At 45.6% G+C, this 17135-nt stretch overlaps 1 protein-coding gene across 1 annotated transcript in view; it reads right to left on the reverse strand.

Annotated features, from left to right (window-relative positions):
- LOC138527211 (retinitis pigmentosa 1-like 1 protein) overlaps positions 1–17135 on the reverse strand; it is an 823506-nt gene that overhangs the window by 213848 nt on the left and 592523 nt on the right. Inside the window, exon 11 of the mRNA XM_069638329.1 lies at positions 8012–8125. Within this exon, the coding sequence (XP_069494430.1) occupies positions 8012–8125 (114 nt within the window). The remainder of the gene's footprint in view (positions 1–8011; positions 8126–17135) is intronic.

A 17135-nucleotide genomic window follows, 5' to 3' on the forward strand; every position in this document is an offset into this window, starting at 1 on the left:
TGATCTGCACTGGATTCATAGAGGATGTTGAAGGAAGATTTGCCCCTGATGCGGGTAACGGGGTCTGTCCGGCTTGTGACTGTAGCACTTGTCTAGCAAGATTGTCTGTTCTCTCCTTGGAAATAATTAGTTCCCTTCTTAGAGCATTTGTTTCCTGACGAGTTGCATGCACTTCTGCCCTTAGTTCCCCAAGTAACCCGGCTAGGGGGTCAGTATCCGAGGTTTCCATAGCGCCTGGGCGAGAGTTTTGCGGTAGGCTTTGCGTTCTGTAACGCTCACCTGATTCTCGCAGAGGCGCCGGTCTTGACTGGGCGACTACCGTATCTTCAAAGGTGATGTGTAGCACCCGGTTGGCTCTTTGGGCTGGACCTCTGTGCACTGTATGCCTGACGTGTAGAGTAAGATGCCTGCAGATAGAAAATATGGGGTTAATGAACTGGGGTTATTGGGGTGTCCCTATCTCTTTCCTTTCCTCTTCTCCTCTCCTGTAGACCCCCAAAGGTTAACGCTCTCACCTTATGTAAGTGAATGCCAAGCTCTCCATCTGCCTCGGGGCAGGGTGCTGTAGCCAGTTTCTTCACTGGATAGGTAGCACAGGCCTCTTGACTTCAGTGGACTGCTGTCCGTCGTTTACTGCACGAACGGTAAGTTTCGAGTCATTCAAATGTTTTTTTAAAGTCTTTAGTAATGATGTCTCTTGTTTTGCAGGGTTCCGGCGATGGCGGATGACGGGCTGAAGTGAGTTGAAGATGGAGCCCGTGTGATGAATAGAAGCGCCTGGAAGCACGTGAGTAAGCGCTTGTTGCCTGTTTCACGATGCGCTCTAACTGTCTTTTTATTTTGCAGGTACGAGTTCGGAGCGGCTGCAGGGTGCCGGAATACCCACTGGATTAGATGTGGAAAGGAGTAATGGCACGTGAGTATTAAAGTTCCCCAATGTCTTTAAACGCACCTTGTTTTGTCTTTCAGATGCGGATGCAGCGCCGAAGGCCTCCGGAGCGTGCGAAGAGTTGGTAAGCTTTTGTCTTTCAGATGCCGGAATGCAGTATGAAGACCTCCGGAGCGCACGAAGAGTAGGTAAGCCTTTGCCTTTCAGATGCCGGAATGCTAACCTGTTCTTTCTTGTCTTTATAGGTGTTGCTGAAGACTGGATTCAGGATGGTAAGCCTTTTTCCTTAGGCCCAGGACTGGTTGCAGAAGACACGATGAGCGTCCTGCTGCAGAGGGTGCAGAATAACGCAAAGCAAGATTCATCCACCGGGTGTGGTTTAAATAGCCTCCTGTAGTGCTTAGGTGTCTCCTTCCACAGCCACGCCTAAGTAAGAAAAGAGTTCCTGGTAAGAAAAGAGTTCCTGCCTTCCAGAAGAGTTCCAGTGTTCTAAATCTAGGGAGTGGCTCCAGCCCCACCCAACAGGAAAAGTAGTTCCAAACAGAAGAGGATCAGAGGCTCAACTGGCAGGCAAGTAAGCAGCATGGTCTGCTGCAGGTAAGTCCACCCAAGCATTATGAGCCCGGCGCTTCCAGCGCTGGGACTGGGCATATTTATGAGCCTGGTGCCACTGGCGCCAGGACTGGGTCCAAAAGGTCCCAATTGGGACTGGTTGGCACTCGGAACCTGGGATATGGATCTGCTTCCAAGGGAGTTGGGAAAACCCTGACCTTTTGGAAGCAGAGATCATGACACCAAGGCCCCTCTCAAGGTGGCTCTTCTGTCTGGTCCTGGTTTGTTTGGATGGTTTTGATGAAATCATCTAAGCAAGCAAGGTCCATGGATGTAATCACAAGGCTCCCATGTCCTGTCTTGTGGACCATACCCCTTCCAGTCTACCAAGTAGTATAATTTGGATCTGACGTACTTTGAATCCAGGATGTCCTTGACTTCGAATTCTGTCTCCCCGGCGACTACTACTGGCTGCGGTGGTGTTGCTACCCGGGTCCCAGGTTGAACAGGTTTAAGGAGAGACACGTGGAACACAGGATGAATCTGCATGTTTGACGGCAAAGCTAGTCTGACCGCCACAGGATTTATCACAGAGGTGACAGTGAATGGACCCAGGTATCTTGGATGGAAAGTTTGGGTTCCTTTAATGGACACGTGTTTAGACGCCAGCCAGACTTTGTCTCCCACTTGGTAGTTGGGGGCCTTTGCTCAGTGTTGATCGGCAAACTTCTTTTGCAGATTCTTAGCTTGAAGTAGGTGTTCAGCTGCCCCTTTACAGGTTTGAGAAATGGTCGTGTGCAAGGTTTTGACTGCTGGCATTTCCAGGGTTGTAGGAACGTCCAACTCAGAAGTACATGGGTGCCTGCCATACATGGTATAAAAGGGTGTCTGCCCAGTGCTGGTGTGTAGAGAATTATTATAAGCATATTCAGCTATCCATAATAGGTCGAACCAGCTTCCTTCAGCTTGGTGTAACATGCAACGCAGATACTGCTCGAGCGTGATCGTGGCCTGGCTCCAGCCTGACATCTTGGAGGGCTGGGGACATGAGGGGCAGGAATCATGACACACACTTATAACATTTGACTTCCTTGCTAGGGTTTATTCTGCGAAACCCCCTCACAGCAGCTACTTCTCCTTCCTGTTTGTCACCTTTCATAGATGACATATGCTTGTGGGTCTGTTCCATGCTCCTTGCCGTTTCTACAGCCGTCTCCAGCGACACATCTTTTGACAAAAGTCTTTCCTGTATCTTCAAATTATTGGTACATCGAACTAGTTGGTCACGTATAAGTGAGTCTGTTAGCGGTTCAAATTCACATGTATGGCTGAGGGACCTCAAAGCTGCAATAAAATTCTCCACCGGCTCCTGTGGATCCTGTGATCTTTGAAAAAATCTGTGTCTCTCGAATGTAATGTTTTTTTTAGCTTCAAAATTAATTTCTAACTTTTTCTCCGCCACAGAGTATTGATCTAAGTCCCCTTGGCCTTCTTGTGGAGGTTCAGGTAATCCAGCATAAACGCTCCGACCTTCAGTACCCAGATTGTGGAGAAATATACCCTCCTTTCTTGCAGGGGCAAACTTTCCCCCCCCTATAGCAACCAGGTAAGTGTCAAACAGCCTTTTCCATCTGTCCCACCTTATCGCCGGTGTGCCAGGTTCTGACAAAAAAAGGTGGGGGTGTGCACATACTTGCTGCAGCCATTGTTATTGAGAGTTGTGCTTGTGCTCTGTGGTGAATGATGAAATTGCCACCAGTTTATGTTTTTATAATTGATGTTTCTTATCCTGTAACTATCTTTATGCAAAATCCTTGTTTGTTGCCAGACCGAGTGTGTCTGCACTTTATTTGTTCCCTTTTAAGTCTTTTCCTTCCCACTGCACGTTTGCAGGGGCCTTTTCCTTGACCCGCTTAGTCCTTAAGCAGTATTACGTGGCGATTGGGCTTGTTTTCTTCATACTAGGACCCTCGCCCAATGAGAGACAGAGTGCCTTTCAGATGAGTGGACCTCCCCCAATGGGTGTGCCCTTCTACATCCCCCCTTTCCTCCTCACCTCGGCATCCAATGGGGAATGGGGTGGGCGGTTCCAAACCAGGATCGACTGAGCCAGCACTGTGACGCCCGTTGGGAGCTCAATGCGGGGCTAGGGAGACCGTCCCCCAGATTTGACGCAAAGGATTTCAAAAAACTTTACGGTACCATAAGGTTAATGAAGTAAGCTGCATCTGAATTTCAAGTTGGGAGATGTCCCCTTTATCACAGAGGGTTAGAGAATAAAGAGCCATCCAATGATAGATGAGTAATGGAGGGTCACAAAAAGTTGAAAACCAAATGGTTTTTAATATATCTTTGGAATAACCAATGAATGCAAAAATGTAACGTGTTGTATATGTTTAGAATGCCATGCCAAAGTAAATGTTGATTTGCACGTGTAACTTAAAATAGGTGTTTCTTATGTGTTGGTGTCTGGGCACAAATTATGTAATGCGAATGGATTGATTCAAGCTGATGCAACTGCTTATATAAAGTACATAATGGTGAAAGGGTGCAGCAGTCTTTATTTGCATCTAGAAGTGAAGACAGTTCTAAGTCTGATGGTGAATAGATGAAGGTCAATCATCATCAAAATAATTTATTTCAGATTTGTATAATCCATAAAACAACACAGTTCCTAAAATAATACAATAACAAATATAAAAATAATGCAGAAATCAAGGATACACTATGTAGCCCCCCCCCTGAGGTTAAGAAAATATAAATGCACTTTGATGCTTGTACAATAGCACATGGCAAGCAGGCAATTCATAAAAACAATTAGTACCCGGCGAGAGTCTAGCAGAATGCAACACGTATTCTGATTGGCTCTCGCCGGGTCCTTACCCGGCCGAGAATCCTTCGATTCTCGATGGGATTCCAGCTGCCTTGTCCTCGGCGGGGGCGTGGCTACCCCTCAGCCAATGAGGAGGCTCAAAGCGGGGCCATCCCCTGTCCAAGCCTCCACACGGCTGAGAGGATGCCTTTGTCCCCCGCGGGGAACTCAGGTAAGCTTCTTTTTTTTTTCTTCCCTTCCCTCCCTCCTCCCTGCCCTCCCCACCCCACTTACCTGCTTGCTCCTGCGTCCCCCGGTGGGGGATGATAGCAGCCTCCACCAGTGTGGAGACTCGGAGCGGGGCCATCCCCGCTCCGTGCCTCCACATGGCTAGAAGCTTCCATCGTCTCACGCCGGGGACGCAGGTACGTATTCTTTTTTTTTGTTTTGTTTTTCTTCCCCTACCTCCCAATCACACTTACCTTCTGCTTCTTTTTCTTTTTCGGGAGCGGACGCGCTGGGAACAATTCTGTTCCCAGCGCGTCCTCTCCCGATGGCCACCATCGAAAGGGAAAACGGACTCCGCTTTCCCTTTGCATGGCGGCCATTTTCTTGGTCATTTTTTTTTTTCTGTCCCGAAACGCTGCAGCGTTTCGGGACAAAAGAAAATGCTTTTAGCGCCCCGGTCACGCACATAATGCGGGCCAGGGTACTAATAGCAATATGACCCGAGCTTGGGCCTATAACTATGGGCCCCGGGGCATTACCTGAGTCGGTAATGCCCCCGCCGCTCAGGTCATATTGCTTAATTGAAACAGTCAGTAAAAACTTTCTGGAATCATTGTAAACAGTAAGAATCTGTCTCCAAGCAAATTGCAGGCATCATGCAAGTTTAAAGGCAGACTTTACTTCAAAAGGGACACAAGCGATAAAAATGCGGGTTTTCACTATCTTATTCTGCCTTCTTTGAGAAAATCAAGCAGATAGTTTCCTCAAACCTGCATAGATGGGCAGAATAGTACAAAATGACCTGGGGACAGATAAGAACCACATAAACAGCTAACATATTCTGCTTGTCCTGACCCAAGCCATTCATTTGTGATGGCCTTTACGGGGAGGACATTTAGTCTAGCCTTGGTCAGCAAAGTATGGTGGTACACATTTCTAACCACATCAAGATAGCAAGCTGCCCCAGGCGCAGGTGAGAGGGGAAGGTAGAGCCTTATGAAGGATTGAGACAGGCTCAGATCTTCCCTTTGATTTTCCCACAGAAGAAGAAACTTTAAGAGTATTAAAATACTGACCCATGCCCACAGTTCTCAGGGAAGTTCTAATGGAAGCCAGCCAACTAATTCTCTCACAATTTCCTAGTAGAAAAAGTGTTTTATGAGTGTTTTAGTTAAGCTCCCATCCTTGCTGACCCACATTGAATGCCAAAATAAAATAGGTTTCACAAGAAGAGTGTCCAACAGATGGGCTAGTCCAGATTCTAGGTGCGTAATGTATCTGGACGTAGAGGAAGGGACACCCAAGAGGCGGGAAAGAAAGGCATTTTCTTTGCGTTGTACCGCCTCCACAGTGTCCATGGCCCAGAGTTCCCTACCATAAGACCCCACTGCCACCCACTAGGCTGTCAACATATGGTTGACCTAGTAAAGATGCAATGACTTTGCTAACCTAAAAATACCACCAGTAGCTTGCTTCAATAGTTTGCGCCACCTGTTAGCCATAACTATTTCATTAGCATAACGGTGGGGAGGAATAGCATATGAGGTGCAACACAAAGCCTGAATGTGGTGTTTGCTTATTTGCCCCCCCATTGATTGGCCATGGTCATGCTAATCCCTATGGCCATCCTCCCCCAGTTCCTGCCCCTCATGGCCCAAAACACTGCCTGCTGGAAACTCTTTGAGCTGGCTTTAATCTTAATTGGAGCTGTAAACACACTACTGGTGTAATTAAAATGACTTAACCAGGTCTGCCTTCATCCGCTCGATTTATAAGCACTATTCCTGTCTTTCACCTAAGGACACGCATTGGCAAAGCCAACAGTTTTGGCTTGTGGATAAGTATTAGGCATTGCCAAGCACTGCTATTGTATGTCCAGGTACTCAAACCACTTTGCAGCTGCTACAATTAATGGCCAGTTAATACCCCAACAGCAGTGCCTGGCAAGTCCCTTTCCCATGCCTACACAAAAGCCAAAACTGTTGCCATTGCCAATGCTGGTTTTTACTCTTTGTTTACTAATGTTATCCGTCCAAGAAACACTGTTGTTAAAAATAATGCCTAAATACTCAAAAATATGGCAAAATGATGAACATAGATTGCTTCAAATTATTGTTGGGGGTTGTTGGGGTTTGTTCGAAAAACGCATTGCATAACACTTGCCGGCATTAAGTCCACGAATAGATTTGTATTTTCCGCAGCCATCCACCAGGACCTGGAGGGACTTCGGAGTCCTGGCTATAAGAGCTGAATCGTCGGCAAAGCTCAGCACCGGATGCATGTCTACCTTCACATTTAGGGACGCAGGTGCCCAGACTTTCAATGTGAGAGAACCGGTGTAAAGGTTGAACAGGAGGGGCGCAAGCACGCACACAACCTTTCCCTGTCTTGATAGGTCTACTTAGATCCCTGGCCTGTCCATGGCAGACACAAACCCTGGTGCCCCTGTGAAGTGATCCCAGTGTTCAGAGTAACGGATCAGGAAACCCCATCTCATCGAGAACCTTCCAGAGAAGAGCCGTGTCCAGGTGGTCAAATGCAGAGCTAAGATCCATGAAGGCCACGCAGATAGTGGTCTTCAGGAGGTGAACATATTTGGCCAAGATGAGGTATAGATCATACATCGGTTAGTAGTACCATAGGCTCAGCCTACAGGCCACCTGACTGTGCGACAGCATGTTCCAGTACCTAACCCATCAGTCTGTGGAGCAAAACAACTGAAGAGTTTAGACGTCCCATCCAATAAGGTGACGGGGCGATATGAGGAGGGAAGGGATTTCAAATCCTTTTTTATAATTTGGCATAATAGTGCAGTTTTCCAACTCTCAGGAATATGGTCTTCTGACAGGATGGCATTAAATGCATTTGTTATAAAAGCAGCCCATAGTGCGATAAAAGAGCGAAAAAAATCGTTTGGTACCCCGTCCGCCGCGAGCGCTAAATCTTTGTCACAGGTCTCTGGATAGAGGTTATTCTGAAATAGGCTCACTTTTATGATGATGCGCTTTACTTTGGAGTGGTTTCTACAGGGAAGGAACAGACATCAAGCTCCCCGCCTTAGATAGCAGGGGCGGGTTCAACCCTGAGCCATCTCAAACAATACACACCCCCCAACCCATGCCCCTCCTTGCTCACTGCTTCCCATCCAAACCCCTCCTCCTTTCCATACCCGCTCCTCAGCGCCCTGCCCACCCATACACTTCTTTTGTCCTGCTCCTCATGGAGCCTTCCAACCCTCAGCCTGCCCAATCTGTCTAACGCTAATGGCGCAGCAAGAGCAAGGGGAATTGTGTGTGCCCCGGCCTCTTTTTTTTGTTTAGAAGAGAAGTGAGTTCAAAGGAGTTCTTCCATATACGTGATCTTAGCCCTTTTCATTTAGATCATGTGGCCCTCCAGATGTTTTGGACTTCAGGGTGATGGGAGGAAGTCCAAAACATCTGGAGGGTCCCATAACAAGTAGCCATACATTTTACATGATGCAAGTTTCGAACGGTCAGAAAACAATGTTATGCCTATAAGAGACCATTTACCTCACCGGTGCCCCTCGATAAGTCGACGCAAATGTGGCCAGGGGGTAGGTTGGGAGGCAACTCCACTGCCTCCAGACCGGCCTTGATGGCCAATTTTTCATCATCCGTCAGAGGCTGTAAAATGAGACAAAATGTGTCAGTGATATGTACATCGATATCTTTTTAAATCAGTGGTTTTTTCTTTTGTATTTACGTATTTATTGAGAGTTTAAAACATTACAGCAACCTTAACGACATGTTAACAAATATATAGAAAATAGTCCCATCCACCCTCCTTCACAGTAGTGTTATTAGACAGTGGCATAGTTACAATATTACTTCAAGTACATAGAATATAATATAGATATTGAAGTATAGATTTACAAATCCAAGAATATTTCCCAAATTTGATCATACCGATTTATTTTCTTATTCCTGTACAAGATCACTCGCTCCATTGTTGACATTTGCTGTAGATCTAACAGCCAAGCTGACACTGCAGGCATTTGCTCACTCTTCCAGTGGCTTTTTACATTTTTTATCTCCTCAGTATAGCTAACAATTGAAAGTATTCTTACTTCCCGCGTTGCTCTCAACATGTATTCTTTCTCTCATTACAATATCAAGCATATCTTGTGTATATGAAAGGGCTAGCGAGCGAGTGTGCCTGTGACAACACAGTAGATAGACTGGGTTCTGTGAGGCTGGTGCTATGATGCGACTGGCACACCAGAAACTGGATTACCTGACTCGCACAGCTGTGGGGATTGTCTGTCTTTCTCTGATGGATCAACGTCGAATTGAAATTTACAAACATGCACACTGTTCCCTCGCTTGCTATATGTTCCTCTGGGTAAAAGGACACCGAAGGACAAATTGGTCTAACAAACTAAAACGATCTGCGACACTAAAGATAGTATTAGCATAATTGACCTAAAAACATTTGACCTAAAACATTTGATGGACATTTTGTGACCTTTTTTAGGTCAAATTTAATTAAATATATATATGGGGCTCGGTAAGGGTATAGATTAGGTTGAGGGGAAGTTGGGGGGATTCCGGGGGTCTCCCCCTACATTTTAGACTGAAAAAAAGGTCAAATAAATTCGATCAAATGTGATTAGGTCAAATGTTTTAGGTCAAATAGAACCACACCAGTAAAGATATGCCACACACCACAATTAGTCTCCGCTAACTCCACACAGGCAACGATGCTGTTGTCACACTGTTCATGGAGCACATTATGCCGCTTTGGGTCTAATAATTGCAAGGTGTTTCATTATCATATTTGTACTCGCATAAAACCAGCTTTCATGTGCTCCGGAATGTAGGAGATGCTGCAAGGACAAGTGGGTGCAAGGAAGCAAATGGCTGTGCCCAGGAATACAAAAGGGGCAGTGTTAGGGAAAATTCTCATCTATGGCTAATTTCCCTCACCTAGTGAGTCCCCCAGCAGCTTTGCTGGACTTCTGGAGTTTATTTTTTTCCACTTGGTAAGAGTGAGAGCTTTTCCCCCACTCTTACCTGTGTTTTGCTATGTGTTTCTATCTGTTTTTTGATTGTGGACTCTGAAGTACACCACTTCAGTAGCCCCCTTCTTTTTGTGTGTCACACAGCACCTTCAGTGCCGTGGCACAGGGTTATCTTTGAGACTTCCCTTGACTCCATTTCTGAGGCGACTTCCGTCCCCCAGAAAAGGGTAAAGTTACCATTAACTTTACTTAGTCAATCTACCACAGATACAGTACACCCCATCTTCCATGGAGTACTGGAAAGGGTTCATTCATATCCCTTTTTATCTGTACCTCCTAGAGCATTGTTTCGCTCTTTTAACATTTAGACTTGGCTGGTGGCAGTGGTATCTGCCATAACTTTTCTACCGCAATTATATTAGATAAATGTGGTACTGTTCTTGGCTATTATATTAGCCTTGAACATAAACCCGCTTGACCAAACATCTTTCTTTGGGCTCCGGTTGGGTTTATTCGCCATTTCTTTTTGTTAAAGTCCTTCTTGTGTTTTACATTGCGCGGCAAACTAGGTTTGCCTTCTTTGTTCACTGTCTTTTGGCAGGCTTCTGCTTCAGAAGCCCTCCTCAAGGCACCTGGGTGTCTAGGTGGGCTGAATGTGAGGGAGGGGTGTAGTCACCCCCTGCACAGGGTATCCTAGGAAACCCAAGTCGCACTTTGTCATGATTGGCCAGGGTAGTTGTCCGGTCTGGACAACCCCCCTACTGGGTGATTGACAGCCAGGCCGTGTGAATGGGGGTTTTCCGCATAAAAGGCAAGTCTCTTGGGCTAGAAGTCAGAGAGTTGCCACTGGAACTACATCAGAGAGAACGACGGCTGCTGCAACTACCCTGTCCTGGTGAAGCCCTGCTGCAGTCCTGAGCTATCCTCCCTTCAACGACGTAGAGAAGATCCAGTCCGGAGTCTTCTTCCCTTGAGCTTGGTGGGGATAACCAGCTCATCTTCTACAGCCAGATGATCCTCTTCCTTGGTCGAAATCGCTGCACGCTGCTGTAGTGGTCCGGATAGCCACCTGAAGAGCCTCTCCTGTTTTTAAGGAGCGCACCTTTTATTCCTTGTTGCTGCTGCTGGCTTCATCCCTGTGTGGTGCAGACCCGCTTCAGACGTCCTCCTTCACAACGAAGCTCCAGGAATCGTGGGTCTGCGGGAAACCAACAGGAACAACTGCAAGGGCACCAGCTGCACCTTTGGAACAAGGTACTGTGTTCTGCTGAGGAAACTGGGCGATCCTCTTTTCTTCATTTCCAAGGCTTGCCCTTGTCTTCCCTCCTTCTTATAACTTTTGCTTCTGAACATTGACAATATCGAAGTAATTTTGGCTAAGTTGAATCGTGAACTGTCTGACTGTGTGATCTTCGGCAACAGGCCCTGTCGTCTTTCGACCCTTTGACTTTTGAACTCCTGTCTCTGAGTGTTTCTCGATTCTGTCTGCCTAACCAAAATATTGCCTGTGATTTTTGCCTCCAACTCCCTCTGGGTATCTCAGGTGCTAAGTGTGTTTCTGCCCCTGTAGCATTTCATGTCACGGATACGCGTTTATTTAGTAGACCGAAATATCAAAAAGTGATCGCAATTGTGTTTGCGGTAACGTGTTTTGTGCCTAACACCGTTTCATTGAAACACAGGGTACTTACCTTGAGACTTACTGTACAAAGTGAATTGGATAGTTGTAGTATATTTAACGTGCGGTTTTTATTGAAGTTTAAAAGAAGTGTTGTGTTTAAAACAAATGGTTTAAAAATAAATGTACTTATATTTTTTACCTGAAACCTTGAGTCAGTGTTTGCTTGAGTCACAGTAATTGTGGTCCCTTTGTGTAATCTCTGCTACTGCTCATATACTCTTGAGATAAGCCTGGCTGCTCCGCCACTGCTACCACTCTGACATATTAGTACAGGCTTGTACCAAAGGTAAAACTTGTATTGCCACCTGTAGTCTTAATTGTGTTTAGTGGTCCCTAAGGGCAATGCACAGGATTCTGCCTAACACTGGTGTACAGCGGTGAGGATATGGAAGTAGAGTGATTACACTTAGAGTGCTGCTATTGCTTGAGTTCAACTAACCACAAGGCCAACACCACTAATTCTATTTAACTAAGAAATCATGTCAAATATGGAAAGCTACACTGAAGAGAGTCTTTTACTCTATACTGCTGAGGTTCTAAGAACCATGTGTCCTTTACCAATATCTCTGGTAAAGGAAAGAAATCTGAACTGTTTGCAAAGTTAATGGGAAAAAGCCTGGAGAGTGGGTCAGAAAGACCTACCACTCCAGCAAATGTGGATTTTGATGTTTCTGATTCTGAGAGTGTTAATTGTGAAGAAGTAGAAGAGTCCTTGCTAGGAAAACCTGCAACTCTCTTGCCTGCTCAGAATGCACAACCTCTGTCCACAGGGACTCCCACAAGTCCTACACTTACTCCTGAGTTTATTACACTTGAGAAAATGAGACTTGAATTGGAAGTGAAACGTATTGATGCACAAACTGCCATGAAACATCAAGAGTTAAGGCTCAGAGAAATGGAGCTGAACCATGAACTAGAAAGGAAGAAATTGGGCCTCATTACACGGATGGCGCTAAGGGATTACCGGCACCAGTAAGGGCACCGATGCTGGTAATCCCTTAGCGCCATACTACTAGGTCCCTCAGCGGGTCCCGTCCTTAACGTGTGGCCAGATCACACGTTAAGGAAGGGTCCGACTGAGGGACTTCAGGGCAAATAATGGTACCGCTAATAGCGGTACCGTTATTTGCTCCTTCCCCATTCCCATTTGAGCCCTCTGGGGGCTCAAATGGGAATGGGGAAGGGCCTTGGTGAATGGGGAATTACCGCCCCGCCAACCTTGGAATGGAGCGGTAATTCACCAAGGTGGAATCGGTAAAATACTGGCGGCAACCATGGCGCTACTAGCGCCATGGTTTCCGCCGTAAGTGTAATGAAGCCCATTGTCTCTAGAAAATGCTTCTCTCCCAGAGTCCTCTAGGTCTTCAAGCCCTAAGAGACCCCGTATGCCAAAGGAAATTATTGGTATGTATGAGACTAAACTTGATATTTTTGATTGGTTAGCAATATTTGAGTACAATCATGGGATTCAAGGTATCTCAGGGAATCAGTTGATTCCTTGGCTTTTCTCTAGTCTCCCCCAGTTGCAAGTGATGCTGTAATGGAGTTGGGGGAGGAGGATAAACAGGATTATGAGTGTGTGAAACTAGCATTAATAGCTAGGTTTGGGAAGACCCCTTCCCAGTATCTGAAGAGTTTTAGAACCCTCAAAAAGCATGATGGTACCCCTTGGGCTACCTGGGTGTGTGAATGTTTGAAAAACTTAGATGGGTGGGTTAAGGGTTACAAATTGAACACTTATGAAGGTTTGAGGAATCTTGTAATGTTGGAGTCTATTTTTGATGTCTGCTCGTCTGAGCTTAGACAGCACTTAGCTGATTCAAAGGAGATAGATCCTAAGAAGCTAGCTAAGGCCGCTGACTTGTGCGTTGCCAACAGGGCCCCTCACAAGGATTCTGGGGCTACTCAGAAGAAGGATTTGGGGAAGCAGCCAAAGAAAGACAACAAAGAGAATTCCAATAATTCCAATCCAAAAGAGGGCCCCAAACATAACCAGGGTAAGCCACAAAGTAAACCGAATCAGGCTAGTGTACCACCTGGTTCCACACCAGTTGGAGGCCAAGGCAAACCCCCATTCCAGAGAGCATTTGGAAAATGCTTTGGTTGTGGGTTGCCTGGCCAGGTGAAAGGAGATCCCAAGTGTAAGGGTAAACCTTCAGGGATCAACACTGTCTCCTTAGCCTTCTCCCAGGTGGAAGAAGTACCTATGACCAGGCCAGGAAATTGTCATGGGGCCCCAATTACTTAGTTGACCGGCTATCGCTTTCAACAGTGGAGGATAGTTTGCATCATACAACCCTGACAGATCCGGGGTTACCATGTTACCAAGCAGTTTAATAATATCCTATGCCCAGCCGAATTGTGTACGTTTTTTGAAGTAGCTGTACTTCCTCCAAGGACAAAGAGAGGTTTAGTATCTCTGATTTAACATGGTTAATTTTCAGACCTGCCACCGAACCATAGTTCTTTAGTTCTCACTCAACTGAGGACAATGTTCTCGCTAGGTCTGTTATAAACATCAGCATATCGTCTGCATAGGCCATGATTTTATGCGAGACCCCACCAAAGCTTATCCCTACTATGTCATTAATTTGGCGAACCTTAGCCAGAAACGGCTCCGAACACATAGCGTATAACAACGCTTGTTCTGCTTGATTCTTCTATCCTGCTCCCCCTAACCGCCGTCCAGCCTAGTTCTGCAGGAGCCTGTCTTGATACATTCTGGTTTCACCTTCACCGTCTTGTGGCCAATGCTGGATTTTACTTTTATGGACTTCATTGATTCACTGTGCGTCACCCTTTCTCAACTCTCATGCTGGACTTCCTTTGCATCTTGTACTCATGGTGGTCCTGAATCATGATGTTCCCATCTTCATCTTATATCCTAGCTTGCAACATTATGTGTTACTACTGACTTCTGCAATTGTATTCGCTCTCCCCTCTTGCTTCTCCACTCTTTTTTGACTGCTTACTCTCTGTTCTCTCCTCCTATCCCTTTCTCCCTTTTCCTATCTCCTCCCCTCGTCCCCTTACTTTCTTCTATGCACTTTATCCGAATTGTCCCTGGACCTAGTATGATAGCAACCTTGTCTGTCTCCTCCCCTTCCCCTTATTTGTCCCCCCAGCACTATCTGAAATGCCATCAGGCCTAGTACGATAGTCTCTTGTTTTGTTCCTCCCCTCCCTTTCTGAACCTCTCTTCCTCACCTTTTGTTTTTCTCTGGCTCTCCCAGAAATGTTGTCAGTCCTAGTACGGTAGTCGCCTGTCTGTTTCCATTTCCTTCCCACTCTCCCCCTCCCTTCCTTATCTATGTCTTAGCTCTTGCACTCTCTGAAATGTCGTCAGGCCAAGTACGATAGTTAATTTCACATCCTTACTGTTCATGGCCTGTAAGAATGTCATTGTATTTTCCCTTGTTCCATCCCTTGCCTTGAAGCGCTCTGAAACACATTGCATATAGGCGCTATGTAAATAAACTAGCATATATCATATCATATCATTATCATAACAGTGACATTGGGCATCCCTGTTTAGTCCCTCTTTGATGAATGATGGTTATAGAGAGTTGACCGTTGATCTGAAGGCGGCCCATCAGTTTTATATAGTTTGCTTTTTTTTTTCCAATGAAATTTGGAACAAAGCCCATCTTCATTAACGTTTGAAAGAGAAACCCCCATTGAACCCGTTCAAAAGCCTTTTCGGCGTCAAAGGAAAGTAAGACCACCGCTGTGGCCTTTTTCGCTACTTTTTCCAAAATGTGACAAGCTCTTCTAATATTATCGTGGATCTGCCTATACTTTATAAAACCATATTGGTCTGCATGTAAGATTGCAGGGAGAAGGTCTTCAAGCCTATTGGCCAGTATTTTCGAGTACATTTTTGAATCAATATTTATAAGCTCTATGGGACGATAGGATCCATATCTAGTAGGTCTTTACCTGGTTTTGGAAAAATAACTATTTTTGCCTCTTCCATTGTGGATGAGATATGCCCTGATTTTACGAATGAGTTAGGCAGATCGACTAATATCGGGGTCAGAACCCTCCGATAAGTTTTAGAAAATTGGGTGGTAAAGCTGTCCGGACCCAGAGATTTAATCTGGGGGAGGGAATTTATTAACCGGAGTACTTCTTCCGGAGTGATGTCCCTTTCTAGGCTTTCCCAGCCTTCTGTACTAATTTGGGGAAGGTCAATCTCTTGTAAACATGCTGTCTGCTTTCCCTGATCTGGGCAGTCTGATCTATATAGATCTGAGTAAAAAGTATGAAATTGCACGATAATACAAGGTGTTTCAGTGACTAATTCCCCATAGCGGGTTTGGATGGACTGAATAATTTAAGAGGCCACTTTCTGGCACTATTGTCTGGCTAGTAAGTGATCAGCCCTATTAGCTTGAACATAATATTTTTGTTTCAGATATAATGAAGACCTTTCAGCTTTTTGTGTGCGAAGTAGATTTAATTTACCTGCCACTGTTCTATATAGTCTTGGATAGAGGGACTGTTATTCAATTCCATTTTCACCAACCATTACATGTTTTAATTCTGGTCTGGTTCTGTCTCCAGAGGTAATTTGTGTTTGCATCTATATGCTGCCTCTGCTATGAAGGCTCTGCGAAGCGTGGTTATAAACGTGTCAGATTGCGGGTTCAGCTAAAAAAACAATAATATTTTAGCTTCTTTTTTCTTTTTGTACTATTGTGTCACCCCAAAGCTCAGAAGGGTACCTTCAAGCCCAAACCCTCTGCATAGCCCCAGCCAAATGCAAGTCTAAATTAAGAGGCGCGAGATCCGAAAGAGATATCTCTAGGCTAGAAATTTGTGTGGCCAACCACAAAAGTGGTTTTGAGACCTAAATATAGTCCATTCGGGAAAAGGTCCGGTAGACATGTGAATAAAAAGTGCATCCTCTGTCCTGCCTGTGAATTGATGGCCAGAAATCTACCAATGTTAAGCTTGCACATTTTTTTTTGTTTTTAAAGATTTGGATGGGGTTAATTGCGGGGAGTATGTTGCCGCACTATGGTCCCGAGTCGGATCCCACGCTAAATTTAAATGCCCCATCAAGATTATTTCCCCAATCCCAAAGGATTCAAGTATTCAGATGGTTGATTTAAGAAATCCTTCCTGGCCAGCGATCCATGCATATATTGAAGCCACTGTCACCTTCATGGGGTCTATGCTCATCACAACAAAAACATATAGCACCTCCTTATCTATCTTCGTTCGAAGCACCTTAATGTGTGGGGCTGTTGTTATCGCTATCAGTGCCCCAGCCACTTTCCCCTCTGCGTTTGTCTGTATTAACACCGGGTAACGTCAAAGGCAGAGCTTAATTCGATCCACTATGCGAATATGTGTCTATTGGAGTGCCACCAAACCCGGTTGGTAGCTCTCCAAGTGTGCCTCTAGTTTCCTGCGTTTTGCCGGGGCATTCAGGCCCTGCATGTTAAGCGTTAAACACTTGAATATGTTTGAATAAACATACAGATTATATTTATACCCTTGGGAAAGCAAAAAACATCTGTAATTCTTGATAGCCCCACCTAAATACCAAGCAAAAGACCCCCAACCCTTGTATCGGGTGCTTCCCCAACCCCAGAACTTCACTCCCGCCCCCCAACTTACCCCAAAAGTTTCCAAACAACGTCCCATGGTGTGAGCCATAGATACTAACCATTTCTGGAGAGACATAGACCCGGACGTGAATCATCTATAACCCCAAGGCAACGTGTGGGGTAACCTAGTGCCCCCATCTGTTACCTGAACAGATACAATTCGAAGATGGTGTTGCTCCGTTTACCCGACTCTTGGTACTCCTCGTAACCGTCCTTGTTCTTTCTACATGTTCACATCCAACGTTGTTAGCCCCCTTTACTGGTGTGTGTTTGGTGATAGGACCTCTGAGTTTGGATTTCCAATCTTCTCGTTGTTTCATCACATCCCTATTCCACGACAAGTAACAGTTGACCATTCCCATGGTTTGCGTCAT

Source organism: Ambystoma mexicanum, chromosome 14, assembly GCF_040938575.1.
Source record: "Ambystoma mexicanum isolate Mex_15411 chromosome 14, UKY_AmexF1_1, whole genome shotgun sequence".
Taxonomy (NCBI): domain Eukaryota; kingdom Metazoa; phylum Chordata; class Amphibia; order Caudata; family Ambystomatidae; genus Ambystoma; species Ambystoma mexicanum.